Below are 16,048 nucleotides of genomic sequence, written 5' to 3'. Positions count from 1 at the left end.
TCACTGGAATCCATAAGCTGATTTTACAATTTTTATTCATTTGATATTTTATTTGGGTATTTTATTTATTTGAGATGGATGTGCCCATGGAGAAAAGAGGAGGGCTGAAGAAAAGGTCCTCTGCAAGAGCAGCAATTGCTTTTGGCAACTGAGTCATCTCCCCTGACCCAATCATTGAGTTTGGAGAAAAACTTTCTTCATTATCTTTGCTTTACTTTTAATCAGACATTCATGTTTGTTTTCTCCTTTATGAGTCCTTGACCATATCTTCTGCTCAGTTCAATCCAGGTAGGTTTTTCCAAAGAAACCCTGTTGTAATGTTCTTGGTGCCAGCAGTTAAAATGAATTTCAGATTCTAACTCCTTAGACAAAAATCAAACCAGTATAACAACAGGGTAGAGGATGTGTAGATTGTACCAGAGTCCAAGACTCCACCTCCCTCAACCTGACATTGACTACTTTACAACTGTATAAAGCCTCAGCCACCATGCTGTTATTCCCTAGTTGCATTCGAAATTTTCCACACATCCCATAGTCTACCTAGGTATCATTGGTAACACCATGTCTGCTGCTTCTGGGAGACAAGTGTGGGAAAAGGTTTGCCAGGTCCTAGGATGGCTTCAAGCATTTAATAGGGTGATCCAAGACAGGGCAGTGAGCAGGCATGGAACCATAAACTTCAACCACTAAGTGGGGATATAAGCCCACCATTGTCTTCCAGTCTGAGGTCTCAGAGACCTCAGTAGTATGAGCTGCAGTGAAATCCAGTGTCTGGGTTTTCAGTTGCCTTGAGCTGTGGAGGTCAGCCAGGAAGAGAGTGTGGGCAGCATTGTCCACAGAGAGGTTTCTGAAGAGGGCATCCTCACACATGACCTTCAAACGCTCCAGGCCATACTTATCCGCAGCTGCCAGCACAGCAGCTGCCATGCTGTCCAAGTCTGGTGCTGTTCCTGTGTAAATGAAGTCCATCATTGCCTTGAAGACTTGTGGCTCCAGGTCAGGGATCTCAACGCGATTCTTTCTGCTCTCCTTCATGTCATGTTGAAACATGGCTCTGAAAACTGGAGAGCGAGCTGCTAAGATGGCCTTGTGAGCCCAGAATTCCTGGCCAGCTACCACTAGGCAGCAGTCTGTGAATTGGGAATTCTTCCACAGCTCTCCTAGCTCATCTGCCAATGTGCATCTGGGCACCAGGATTCCTGGCTTCTTGTTCTGGTCAGAGAGGCTCAAAGAGACCTGGGCCACGCTCACCTTGCAGACGAGGGTGAGCTGGTCATCTGGCACGATCCAAAATGCATGGGACAAGAGAAAATCTTGAAGAATAAACTTTTTGTAACCCCAGTCCTGGCCTGGCACGAACCTGCAGGCTCTTGGGCTCTTTGTGACTTTGATTTTCTCTCCTTCGGCACTTATGATCCAGAACTGGAACTTTGCCCAAACATGACTCTTTGGACAGCTGAGCAACACTAGGTAAACTGACAGATAATCTGCACTTTCTTCATCGACTCCATTCAGGTGTACTCTCAAACACCATTTGTCATTGGCTCCTATTGAGAAAGTTGGGCTTGTAATGCTTTGCAGCATTTCCTCAGCAATCAAAGGGAAGTTGCTGATGGTCCACTTGTAGGATAAATCCTGAACACTGATTTGTGTGTGGTCCCATCTCTGGGCTATCTCATCTCCTGCCATTTCTCCTTCAGGTCGTTTGAAGGTTCAACTGGATTGAAAATGAAGAACCAGCAAGTGTTTTCTCTTCACCCTGTGAGATGCAATAGCAGACAGGATTTTGATTTTTAGGTTTTTTTTTTCTCACCTGTTCCCTCTTCTACGAGGCTGAAAACTTGGGTCTCTGATATTTTCTATCCAGATTTCAATGCTAATTTCAGAGAACACAGTCTAGGCTACTTGATACACTTACATCTCCATTATTTTCTAGATTGAATCTTAGGTCAATAGGTAAGTAGATTTGACAAATATACACAGCTTTTGAATAGTTTTGATCATTCATTCTATTAATTCATATAAAAAATGTTGTACTAGGGTTCTCTAGAGGTAGAATATATGCAAGGAGTCTCTCTATATATGATGAAAGGGGGTTTATTAGAATCAATTTGGGCTGCAGTCCTGTAACTCCCACATTACCTATGAAGGGAAAGATCAAGATTCCAGTACTTACTCAGTGCAGGACTTTGGATGTGTCTACTGGTCTTCAGTATATGCTGGTGTTCCAAATATTCTCTATTGCCAAGGAAGGGATGGACTTGCTGCAAGGTGAGGGCAAGCAGGCAAATAGCAAGCACTTCCTGATTCCTTGTCCTTTTATATGCTTCCAGGAGAGGGTGTGGCCAAATTTAGGGTGTGTCTTTCAGACTCAAGATCTGGATTAAAGGTGTGTGTCTTCAGGCCCTGAAATCCAGATTAGATGTTTGTTTCTTTTTGCTTCTAAAGTCTGTCCTTGAAATGGATCTACCCACATCAAATGAAGCAAAACACTTCTCACTATTATGACCTCCATTTTAGGGTTTTAGTTAATTCCATGTCTGATTAAGTTGAGAACTAAGAACAACCATCACAAGTGTATTTTGCTTACTGTGGTTCATCTCCATAAAATAAGGTATGGTGTCCATTCCTAGACAGCTGTTATTGACTCTTCTAGGGATTTTGCACCAATTGTTCCCATAAACATGATCCAGGAAGGGGTGATTTCCTTATCTGTCAGGGGTCTCAGTGTTCACAAGATGGAGGGCAGGGTGGAAGTATTCATACATGATGTCCAGGAAGCAGAGCCAGGCAGGAACTTCTGAAAGTGACTGTCTTCTTCTGCTGTTTATTCCATCCAGACTCATAGTCCCCAGGATAGCTCCACCAACTTTCATTAGTGGTCTTTCCCCTGCCCCTCAGATAATCCTCCTGGAAACACTCTTCTATATCCACTTAAGGGTGTGCTATGAGAAAATCTTTAGTGCTTGTCAATTCCATCCTCCTGACTGCTAATGTTCAGTTTCTCAATACCTCATAATTTTTATTCTCCACTGGTGAGTTCTGTCCTCTTTAAACTTTGAACTTGCATGCTTACACTGCTGGGCCTTAAAAGTGAAACTGTATTCTGGTTACCCAAGGTTGCAGAACACATCTGCCATATATCAAAGAAGAGGCTTAGGGATGTTTCCCCTTCTAAAAAGTGAGTGGTAAAATGCTTCCCACATCTCTGGTCTCTTTCTAGTTCTTCATGTTTTTGAGAGACTCACTATGCCTAAAAGGCACTGAAATATGTTCAATGATTCAATCAGCTCAGAAATTGCCAGCCTAGCCCTCCATAGTTCTGGCTCCAATGCTGCTCATTCCTCAATATTGTTCATGTATCAGTTGGTTTTGAATTATTCATTTTCGGTTTCTGTACCTAGACTACCCACAGGTGACTGAAAAGTGTCATCTGCTTGTCTTCACCCGTGGGTTAAGGTCATTGAAGTCAGGTCCCTACTCCCTCAAATCTGTCCTTTGAAAAGTCTGTATTTGATCACTTCTAGACTTCTCATTTGCTTGAAAGATTGTTAAATGGTAAGCCCAATGCTTACCATTTAACTCAGTGAGATGTGCTGTCTTCTTGGTGGTTCCAGGTTTCTATGGAAGGCCAATGAAGAAGGAAGAAAGAAAAGGAGAAAAAGATGGATGGATGACAATGTAGCTCGGGTATAGAGAAATAGCCTAATATGTGGGAGGCACTGATTTATGTCTCCAACAAGACTCACACGTGCTCACATGCAAGCACACACATATACATGCATCCATTCAAAGGAGAAGAGAAAGTAAAGCTTCCTTTCAACATGTGAAGGGTGACAGAGGCCCACTGAACCTTTTAATTGATTGCTATGCAGGTTATTACTACCTCTGAGACCATGCTCCCAGAATCCCTTACCAACAGATGTGTGTGCTGCACTGGATACAGATATCATATTTTATTTTCTTAATACAAAGGAGCAATTTTTATCCCACACAGAAATTGAGTAAAAAATATAGATAGTTCCACTCACAGAGTGTCTTCTCTTAGTAGCATCTTTATCAGTGTGTTCCAGTGTTATAAGTGATATTTCCATAGTGATGTATTAAACGAAGGGCATGCATTCCAGTTTCTTTCTTGAAAGATTCATTATGTTGCAGGTGTGCTAGTAAGAGTTTAGAAAACAATTCATGCTATGCATCTGTCGTTCTGTAAAGCACTTTCTCTAAGAAAGCCTAGTCCAGTCTCCATTAGAAAATAATAAGAAAAAAATAGAAAAAGAAGATTGGTCTGTTGCATGTAGCTTGCCCTCATCTGTTTCTAAGACCGACATCTCAAGAAAAGGACTTGTTGAGCTCTTGGGGAGGGGATTCTAGGGAACACTAATGAAGCATCGTTGTGGTTTCACATGGTAATACCTTGTATCATCTCTTAAAATAGGCAGGTGACACCAAAGTTCAGTGAAATAAATTCAAGGATAGTTGAGGACACACAGAGGGGCAACCAAATACCACAGGACAGATTTGCAGCTGGCCAATTTGGTGAAGAATTCATTGTAACGGAAACACACTCCAGACAGCCCTGCCTGACTTCACAGATACCAAGAACCAACATTAATGTCTTGTGAATCTGAGTGCTCCTTACTTATCTGTCAATTACAAGCTTCCCATCTTTTGCCAAGGTGCATAAGAAACAACAGCAGATTTTTGCAGGTTGTTATTGCCCCTTTGTGTGTTTATGTAGAACTCTGTAATTTCAATTCTTAAAACTGGACTGTCTTATTCCTACCACCTGATTTCTTTTTAAAATGATGGTATCCCTTGCTTTGGAAATTCTATTAGAGCATCGCTCTCTAGACACAAAGCAAAAGTAACAGAACTTGCTGACAGCTTTCACGTTCTGACCAATGTGCAGTTTAGCACCAAACAGCCAGAACAATATGTAATAGTCTTCTAGCTCTGCTGTAACGAGTGGGCAACAGTCTACAAGCACGGGAATTCATTAGTTTAGATAACTTAAGGTCATGGCTTCTAAAGGGCTCATGGAACCATCAGTAGTCTACTGGAGGCTGTCCCCTTTTGGCCTCTAGAGGGCACCAGTTCCCTTGCCTTGGGCTCATAGGCCACCACTGTGAAAGTATCTTAGCTGTTGATTCTTTTTCTGACTCTTGCTCCCACCCCCATTCCCAAGTCATTAGGACCCTTGTGATGCCATTATCCCACCCACAGAAAACACAAGATGATCTCTCTCAACACCTCAACACTGTAGAAGCAAATAAGGGAAGACCAGGGCTTCAAGCTCAGCCTAGGCTTATAGTGAGTTTGAGGTCAGCCTGGCTTGCATGAGACATGCCTACCAACCAACAAACAAACAAGCAGATAAACAAGTAAATAAATGAATAAAAATTAAATTAAAAATATATAGAGGAAAGAACTATCATGAAAAATTGACATGAACAAAGTCAGCTTAGACATGTGCAGGCTCTTTGGGACGTGGCCCTTCATATCACTAGTGTACTTAAAATAGATTATCTAAGTTTTCACTTTTGCCCTAAACAGTAATCATTTATCATTTCAAAGGAAAAATTAATACTGGGGCTGGAGAGATGGTTCTGTGGTTATGAGTATCTACTCTTCCAGAGGCCCTGAGTTCAATTCCCAGCAACCATATGGTGGCACATAGCCATTTATAAGTCTAGCTACAGAGAATCCCAGGCCATCTTTGTCCTACATGGGCTCCACACCTGCATGTCCAATTGATGTCCAGGCATTCAAAACACATACACATAAAAGAAAAGAAAATCATAAAAAGTTAAATTTAAGTGGAAAAATTACTATCTAGAACTTCTTTCCTGTGAGAACAGAAACTAATCAAGAACAGCAGCTCTAACTCCTGCTCAAAGGCTACATCAGATAGCAATGATAATAAAACTTGCTCTTCTTTTTGTTTTTGCTCTCACTGGTTTATTCATGTTAGTAAAATTATTGTAAACAAACAAACAAAAAATCTCAGTGTCTCCTCAAGTAATGTACAAGCAAAGCAGAAGTAACAGAAAAGTCTATTTCTTTTTAGAAAATGGATGTGACATGACACAAACCCAGCTACCAAGTGCATACGTGCATACACATTCTCTCTCTCTCTCTCTCTCTCTCTCTCTCTCTCTCTCTCTCTCTCTCTCTCACACACACACACACACACACACACACACACACACACACAGTCAGAGAGACAGAGAGACAGAGAGAGACAGAGAGAGAGAGAGAGAGAGAGAGAGAGAGAGAGAGAGAGAGAGAGAGAGAGAGAGAGAGAGAGTCAGGTCTTTATCCCTAACCCAAAGGAGAGCTTAGCTGCTCCTTGTTGTCTGAGGTTCAACCTCAAACTCTAGCCTAGACGCTAGCTTGGAAACCTGGGGTGGAGAAAGGAGAGCAAAGGGATTGAGTGGGAAGAAGGCACATGAGGAGAAGCAGATACTGGCCATTATCCTGTGTGCATGAAAGACTGAATTCTCAAAAGAGAGGGGAGGGAGGACAAACAAAGTCAAGATAATGCTGGAACCTTTTCCCCAGTATCTAAAACCAGACCCAGAGTTCTCATGAAGACAGTGCGAGTGCTGAGCTGAGATTTCCAGTGTTGAGCAACAAAAGAACCCAAGCAAAATCACTGAACTAGACCATTCTGTAGGTTTTAAAAACAAGTTTCTTGGGGGAACAAACTGCAGAGCTGTTTCTGTGGGAGAGGGGAACGGCAGCTTGCAAACCAAACAGATGGTGGTCAGTAGGATAGGGTCTTTGAGCTGACTCGGACTGTTGGGGTTAATCCGGAGCTAGGTGGACTTTGCCCAGTGTAGGTGATCATGAGGTGTGGAGAAAGGAAGTGGTGGATTTCCTGGCAAACAAACCCACATCTTGAGGTTTCTGAGGAGTGCTGAGTTAGGTTTCTGTTTGACTGGTATGAATCCTGCCATAACATTTTGCTTCACTTTGGGCCCAAAGTGACCTAGACAGGTGGCCTTGGACTGAAATTTCTGAACTTGTGTGTGAAAACAAACCTTTGCTCTTCAGAGTTGTTTCTCAGGCATATTGTGGCAGTCACAAAAAAGCTGAGTATCCCGCGGGTTTGGTGGGCTGTAATCGACCCGCCAGCAGGTGGGGCTGTCTGGCTATAATCAACATGCCAGCAGTTAGGGTTGTCTGGCTTCAGGAGGCTCTAGAGAAGACCTCGGTCTTTCTTTCTTTTTCTATCTCCCTCTCTCCTGTCTTTTTCAATCTCTGTTCTGTTCTTTTTGTTGTTGTTGTTGTTTTCTTCTTTTTTTGTGGTTACATTCTGAGATTGAGTCTCACTATGCAGCTCTGGCTGGCCCAGACCAGTCCTTCCTTTTGAGAGCTGGCATAACAGGTACACATCATCACATCAGGCTTGACTTTTGTTTCTTTACCCTTGGGGCTTTGAGAGAATAGTCACATATACTCCTTAGCTTTGGCCTCTCCTCCATCTTCAAAGCCATCAGTGCTGGAGTTCTCTGAGCCTTTCTTTAATAATTCTATGTTCCATGGCTCTCCTCCCTCTTTTGGGGACTGTAGTGGCTATATTAGGAAATAGACTCATCTGATTAATCTTAATTCCATCCTTAATTCATAGCCATATAATCTAACATATTTGTAGGTCCTGGGTTTAGAATGCAGCATCTAAGGGCAGCATTATTATGGCTACTTTTTTAAACACCAACATTGTTTACATCTCTTTTCTTTATTTCCTTCCTACCTTCCTTCCTTCCTCTCTCCCTCCCTCCCCAACCCTCCTATTGATGTTTCAGGGATGAGCTTTGAGGTTTCCAGGAAACAAACTTTTCATAATATGTATTTTCTCTATATCATACTATGTATTGATATAGTCATTATCAATATGCTGATATGCTGTGAAGACAACTGGCTTCTTGTATTGGTAAAGCCCTTGGGAGAGCCAAAGCTCAAGATGCTACATCCGTTTCAGGGAGCCAACTTCAGCTTGGTAGTTCAATAGGCCACCCAGGTCTCCCTTACAGGTGGAGATGACACCATAATCCCCAGTGCACACACCATTGTTTTCCTGACCCTGATGAGCTATTGCTCCAACCTGGACCATGTAGCATGGTCACCATGGGCTGCAGGTCCTGCAGAACTTCAGCAATGGGACCGTTGGTCCAGAGGCAGCCAGGCCAGTGACATAGTAGGTGTGGTCTGTGAGACAGCCCGTCTTGATGGTGTCACTCAGACCCGCAGGCTCTGACAGTTTAATGACAGCAGTGTTGCAGTACATCAGGAGGAGCTTCCATTTCTCATGAACATAAATGTCCATCCCACATACATGGTGTCTTTTTAGTCCTCCTCCACCAGGAGGCCGTGCTTCCCCAGACAAACATGGTGGTCAAGGATTACTGGTTTCTCCTGACTATTTTTCTCAATTTGAATATTCATTTATCTAAATAGTTTAGTTACTGGAACAAATTGGCGATTAATAAATTCTTTTTTATTTTTTAATTCTTACTAAAAATTTTACGTGTGTGTGTGTGTGTGTGTGTGTGTGTGTGTGTGTGTGTGTGTGTGATGTGTATGGTATCCGTGCATAGAAATCAGAAGACAACTTGCAGGAGTTGGTTGTTCTCTACTTCCAATAAGTGAGTGAGTTCTAAGCATAGAACTCAGGTCATCAGGCTTGGAGGAGAGCACCCTTACCCCTCGAGTCTTCTTGCCAGTCCATGAATTTTTTTTTTTTTTTTTTTGAAAATGTGGGTTCTGTGTATCCTTTCATTACTTATAGTACAAAGTCTCCTCTCATAGCGAGTACTTTGTCATGTTGCGTTGGCTCTCCTGAAACATAATCCACTGATTATGTTAAATGACTGGAAAACCAACCATCATGTAAGGGTAAATAAAAGGGAGATCATTTATAATATTATAATAAAATCAGTTCCGCTATGCAATTGTTCAAGCATTATGATGTCGGAAGACATACTGATGGAATAGGAGTCTTCTCAGTACACAGAGACCTACTGTCATTGTCATAGCTATTGACACTAGCTAATGCAGTGAGCTCTACTCATAACGCAAGCTTGTTAGTATCTAATTGTGGCTTGAACAACTCTCAGGGATGTTGCAAACAATGTGAAGTTTAGCTTTCTCTGTAGTTTATTTACATTATGGGTGCATTCCTGGAAATGTCAGTAATATTCAAGGTATAAGTTCAGGCTTTGGGGGCGTGGTCGTGTGACCCAGTGGTAGAATGTTTGTCTAGCATACATGAAGTCCTGGGCTTGATCTTTATCATCAACAACAAAAATAATGTGTTAACATGCAACGTGGAATCATGAGCACCGTTTTTACTTATATGAAAACTGGGATGATATACAGAGGACATGGATTGGCTCCCCACTTCAATGACCTCATTGAAGTGTGCAACCCATGAAGTCTTGTAATGCCTGCGAATCATTATACTCATAATGTACTCAAAAGGAATACATATGAATTTTGCAGACTCTTTCTGGAAGTGACTTAATCCCCATTGAGAATTACTGATCATTGAGATTAGGGTTGTCACTGGGAGAGATGACAATAAATTTGACATTTGTTCAATGCTGCTCAACTCTTCTAAATATTTAATCTGTTTAAACTCAATGAAAATTTTAATAACCCTACAATGTATGATCTATTAATAGCCCCAGTTTTGAAATAGGGTAGGGATTAAAGCTTATCAAAATTAAGTAATATACCTTTAAAAAAAACAAAAACCAAATATAATAAAAACCATGACTAAATAAATAAATAAAACCAAAGGAATGTAAATCAAAGCAATTTTGTGCCAAGCTTTGGTGAGTAACCACAGAACCTCACTTTTTATGGTAATAGATCTTCAGTCCTGAATCAATTGTCTTCAGATACATCATGATCCTGTTACTATTACTGATCATGATCTATTGACTCCCTCTCCAGTTGCCTGGCTCACCACACACACACACACACACACACACACACACACACACACACACACACACACACACACTACTCCCATTATTTTCTCTCCTCCAGCTCTATGGAAGAAATGATGATATCATAGCTGCTTCAGATCTGTGAATGATTGCATTAAAGACTGGTGGGAAAGAGTCAGGGTCATCCATTAGAAAGACTGTGTGTGCTTTAAATGAATGGAAACACATGAACTATGAACCAATGGCTGAGGGGTCCACACTGGATCAGGCCCTCCGAATGGGTGAGACAGTTGATTGGCTTGATCTGTTTGGGAGGCATCCAGGCAGTGGGACCAGATCTTGTGCTCATTGCATGAGTTGGCTGTTTGAAACCTGGGGCCTATGCAGGATTGTTTGGCTTGGCCTGGGAGGAGGGGACTAGACCTACCTGGACTGAGTCTACCAGGTTGACCTCAGTCTGTGGGGAAGGCTTTGCCCTGGAGGAGATGGGAATGGGGGTGGGGCGTTGGGGGGAAGGTGAGGGGGACGGGAGGGGGGAGAACAAGGGAATCCGTGACCGATATGTAGAACTGAATTGTATTGCAAAATAAATTAAAATAAATTTAAAAAAAAAGAAAGACTGTGTGTGTGTGTGTGTGTGTGTGTGTGTGTGTCTATGTGTGTCTGTGTGTGAATGTCTGTGTTTCTGTGTATGTGTGATGTATTTTCACCAAAGATGTGGTAACATGGCTACAATTGTTTGGTAACTATATACAGTTGTGAATAAATTCTAAACGTTGAAATTGGCCCTGGAAAATGACTGTAGAGGTTTCTACATTTTCATTTCAGCATTTTCTTCTCAAATGAATGAACAATTCAATTTTTTGTTATTGCAAATGGAGCTGCCTGTTTGGCTCCTATCCCAGGCTGTGGCCTTCTCCGTCCCTCTTTAGTAATTCTCAGGCTTTGTGGCACCTGATAGCAGTCTGTACCCTCTCTCTGAAGAGAAGCATGAAATAAAACAGTCTCCTACATTGAGCTGTATACCACAATCGCTTTTCCATCCCAGTTTTTATATTTTATTATTATTGTGTATGTATGTACAATGATGCATGTTCGTGGGTGTTCATACCATGATGTGCATATGGAGGTCAGAGGTCAACTTCGTGGAGTCAGTTCTCTCTTCCCACCTTTATGTGGGTTTCAGGGATTGAAGCAAGGTTGGTAGGCTTCCATGGCCAATGTCTTTACCTGCTGACACATCTCACTAGACCCAGAATCACTTTGGTAAAGAAACTCTAACCATTCTGGAAAACAGCTAAGTAAAAAAGGGATTTGTCTGACTTTGCCCAATAGGACTCCATGTTTGTACACAGCAGTTCTTTACTTAGCAAGCACTGTCCTTCCCCATATATCATATTTCAGATGAAACGGGACATATTCAGGTGGGATGACTGTGGACACCCCCCCAGGTGCAAATTCCTTAAACTCAGATGAACAAAGAGCCCTTGATCCAAAGCTGAAGTGTGTGGCAGGGTATCCCAGGACCATTAATGGAATCCAGAGAGCCAGTTCATACATCAGAAATTGATTTTTATCACACTGCCAGAGGTCCCTCAGATCCAGCTATGCAACTGGCTCTTGTATGCAGAGGGTGTAGTCCGGTCCCATAACGGTCCCACAGATGTCGGTCTAAGTTCCTGAGTTTCTATTAGCTTGGTTCAATTGTTTCTGTAGATTTCTCCATCATGATCTTGATCCCCCTTGCTAATATAATCCCTCTTCCCTGTTTTTGACTAGACTCCCAGAGCTCAGCCTGGTGCTTGGATGTGGATCTCTGCATCTGCATTAATCAGTTACTGGATAAAGGCTCTGCAATGACAGCCAGGGTATTTACCAATATGATTACCAGGGTAGGCCAGTTCAGGCAGCCTCACCACTATTGCTTTCAGTCTAATCTTGGGTCATCCTGGTGGGTTTTTGGGAATTTCCCTAGCACCAGGTTTCTCCTTACCCCATAATGTCTCCCTCTATCAAGGTATCTCTTTCATTGTTCTCAAACTCTGTCCCTCCTCCAATTCAACCATCCCATTTCCTCATGTTCTCATCCCCCATCCCCTACCCTCCATTGCCCCTACCTCATCCCCATTCTACTAATCGGGATCTCCTCTGTTTCCCCTTCCCAAGGTGATCCATACATCCTTCTTAGGTTCTTCCTTGTTTCCTAGCTTTTCTGGAGGTGTGTGTAGTAGTCTGATTATCCTTTGCTTTACCTCTGGTATCCATTTATGAGTGAGTATTTACCAAGTTTCTGAGTCTGGGTCACCTCAGTCAGAATGATATTTTCTAGTTCCATCCATTTGCCTGCAAGTTTCATGGTGTCATTGTTTTTTACAACTGAGTAATACTCCATTGTGTATATGTACCACATTTTCTTTGTCTTTTCTTCAGTTGAGGGGGATCTAAGTTGCTTCCAGGTTCTGGCTATTATAAATAATGCTGCTATGAACATAGTTGAGCAAGCGTCCTTGTGATATAATTGATGCCTAAGAGTGGCATCACAGGGTCTTGAGGTAGATGGATTCACATTTTTTTTTTTTTAAGAAACAGCCATACTGATTTCCAAAGTGCCTGTACAAGTTTGCACTCTCACCAGCAGTGGAAGAGTGTTCCCCTTGTTCCACATCTTCTACAAAATAAGCTGTCATCCATGTTTTTGATCTTAGCCATTCTACAGTTGTAAAATGGTATCTTAGAGTCATTTTGTTTTGCATTTCCCTGATGACTAAGGATGTTGAGCAATTCCTTAAATACCTATCAGCAATTTGGGATTCTTCTATTGAGAATTCTCTGTTTAGCTCTGTAGCTCATTTTTAATTGTATTGTTTGATATTTTGCTGCCTAGTTTCTTGAGTTCTTTATATATTTTGGAGATCAGCCCTCTGTCAGATGTGGGGTTGGTAAAGATTTTTACACATTCTGTAGGCTATCATTTTGTCTTATTTACTGTGTCTTTGCTTTATAGAAGCTTTGCATTTTCAAGATGTCCCATTTATTGATTGTTGCTCTTAGTGTCTGTGCTACTGGTGTAATATTTAGGAAGTGGTCTCCTGCCCAATGCTTTCTAGAGTACTTCCTACTTTCTCCTCTATCAGGTTCAGTGTAGCTGAATTTATGTTGAGGTCTTCCATCCACTCCGATTTGAGTTTTGTTCATGTTGATATATGTGGATATATTCGCAATGTTCAACATGTTGATATCGAGTTATGCCAGCACCATTTGTTGAAGATGCTTTCTCTTTTACATTGTACTGTTTTGGCTTCTTTGTCAAAAAACAGATGTTCATACGTGTGTGGATTAATGTCAGGGTCTTCACTTTAATTCTTTTAGTCCACATGAGGGTTTTTATGCAAATACCAATCTGTTTTTATTACTATAGTTCTATAGTAGAGCTTGTGGTCAGGGATCATTATGCCTCCAGAGGTTTCTTTATTGTCAAGGATTGTTTTACATATCCTAGATTTACTGGTTTTAAATATCAAATTCAGTATTGTTTTTTGGGGGGGGCGTCTGTGAAGAATTGACTTGGTATTTTGATGAGGATTGCATGAATTTATAGACTGCTTTTGATAAGACTGCCATTTTTACTATGTTGATTCTACCTATCCATGAACATGGGAGATCTTTCCATTTTCTGATATCTTCTTCAATTTCTTTCTTCAAGGACTTCAAGTTCTTGTCATATAGGTCTTTCACTTGTTTGGTTAAAGTTACCCCAAGGTATTTTATATTATTTGTGGCTATAGCAAAGGGTGAAGTTTCTCTGATTTCTTTCTCAACCCATTTTTCATTTGTGTATAGGAGGGCTACTGATTGTTTTAATAGTATTCTTATTTTATAATTAACTTAATTTCACCTAACAGCCACGGATTCCCATATCCTCCCTCTGCCCACCCTCCAGCCCTCCTGCCCAATCCACCCCACTCCTACCTCCTCCAAGAGAAGGTCTGCCCAGCCTAGCAGACTCAGCCAAGCAGGTCAGGGCCCCTCTTCCCTACACCAAGGCTGAGCAAAGTGTCTCAGCATAGGCTCCAGGCTCCAAAAAGTTGGCCCATGCACCAAGGACAGGTCCTGGCTCCACTGCTTGGGGGTGTCCCAAACAGTTCAAGCTAATTGACTGTCTCATTTATCCAGAGGGCCTGGTCCAGTTCCATGGAGGTTCCTCCACCATTGGTTCACAGTTCATGAGCTTCCACTAGTTTGACTATTTGTCCCTGTGCTTCCTCCAACCATGGTCTCAACATCTTTTGCTCATACAATCCCTCCTCTCTCTCGCTGATTGGACTCCCAGAGCTCCACCTGGGGCTTGGCCCTGGGTCTCTGCATCTGCTTCCATCAGTCACTGGATGAGAGTTCTATCATGACAGCCCTGGTGTTCGGCCATCCCATCACCAGAGCAGGTCGGCTCAGGTATCTCTTGACCATTGCCAATAGTCTACAGTGGAAGTATCTTTGTGGATTTCTGGAGTCCTCTCTAGCACTCTGCTTCTTCCTATTCCCCTGGGATCTTTATTCATCATGGTATCTCCCTCTCCATTCTCTCACATTGCCCCTGATCCAGCTGGGACCTCCCTCTCCCTTAAGCTCTCTTTCCCCTGACCCTCACCCCCCATTACCTCCACCCCACCTCCCAGTTTGCTCATGTAGATCTCTTCATCTATTTCTCTGTCGTTGGGCAATCCCTGTGTCTTTCTTAGGGTTCTCTTTACTAGGTAGCCTCCCTGGAGTTGTGAGATGCAGTCTGGTTATCCTTTGTTTTACATCTAGTATCCACTTATGAGTGAGTACATAACATGTTTGTCTATTTGAGTCTGGATCACCTAACTCAGGATAATTTTTTCTAGTTCCATCCATTTGCCTGCAAACCTCATGATATCATTGTTTTTCTCTGCTGAGTAGTACTCCATTGTGTATATTTACCACATTTTGTTTATCCATTCTTCAGTTGAAGGGCATGATTTTTTAAAATTAATCTTGCATCCTGCCACATTACTGAAGGTGTTTACCAGTTGTAAGAGTTCCCTGGTAGAATTTTTGGGGCCACTTATATATACTATCATATCATCTGTAAATGGCTAAAGTTTGCCATCTTCCTTTTCAATTTGTATCCCCTTGATCTCCTTTCGGTGTCTTATTGCCCTAGCTAGAACTCCAAGTACTGTATTGAATAGATATGGGAAGAGCCCACAGCCTTGTATTGTTCCTGATTTTAGTGGAATCGCTTTGAGTTTCTCTCCATTTAATCTGATGCTGGCAGTTGGCTTGCTGTAAAATGCTTTTATTATGGTTAGGTATGTTCCTTGCTTTCCTGATCTCTCCAGGACCTTTATCATGAAGAGGTGTTGGATTTTGTCAAAGGCTTTTTCAGCATCTAATGAGATGATCATGTGGATTTTTTCTCTCAGATTTTTTATATGATGGATTACATTAACAGACTTTTGTATCTTGCATCTCTCAGATGAAGCCTACTTGATCATGATGGATGATTTTTTTATGTGTTCTTGGATTCAGTTTGCTAGCATTTTATTGAGTACTTTTTGCATCAATGTTCATGAGTGAGATTGGTCTGTATTTCTCTTTCTTTGTGGCATCTTTGTGTGTTTTGAATATCAGGGTAACTGTAGCCTCACTGAAAGAGTTTGACAATGTTCCTTCTGTTTTTATTGTGTGGAACAATTTGAGGAGTATGGATATTAGCTCTTCTTTGACATTCTGGTAGAATTCTGCACTGAAACCATCTGACACATAGCTTCTTTTGGTTGGGAGAATTTAATGACTGCTTCTGTTTCCTTAGGGGATATAGGTCTATTTAAATTGCTTACCTTGTCTTGATTCAATTTGGGTATCTTGTACCTATACAGAAACATCCATTTAATTTAGTTTTTCCAATTTAGTGGAGTACAGGTTTTTGTCGTATGACCCGGTGATTCTCTGGATTTTCTTGTTGTCTGTTTTTAATGTGTCTCTTTTTATTTCTGATTTTGTTAATTTGGATACACTCTCTCTCTGTCTTTCAGTTAGTTTGGATAAGTGCTGGTCTATCTTGTTGT

General features: G+C 41.7%; 1 protein-coding gene across 1 annotated transcript; it reads right to left on the bottom strand.

Moving 5' to 3' along the window:
* Positions 1 to 609: 609 nt before the first annotated feature.
* Positions 610 to 1,689, bottom strand: LOC128106628 (speckle-type POZ protein-like). The gene has a single exon (XM_052732196.1). The coding sequence runs from the start codon at positions 1,687 to 1,689 to the stop codon at positions 610 to 612; it is 1,080 nt and encodes a 359-aa protein (XP_052588156.1).
* Positions 1,690 to 16,048: the final 14,359 nt, after the last annotated feature.

Source organism: Peromyscus californicus, unplaced genomic scaffold, assembly GCF_007827085.1.
Source record: "Peromyscus californicus insignis strain IS unplaced genomic scaffold, ASM782708v3 Scaffold_9__1_contigs__length_137607984, whole genome shotgun sequence".
NCBI lineage: Eukaryota > Metazoa > Chordata > Mammalia > Rodentia > Cricetidae > Peromyscus > Peromyscus californicus.
Note: the sequence above shows the minus strand (reverse complement) of the source record. Positions and strands in the feature narration are given on the sequence as shown.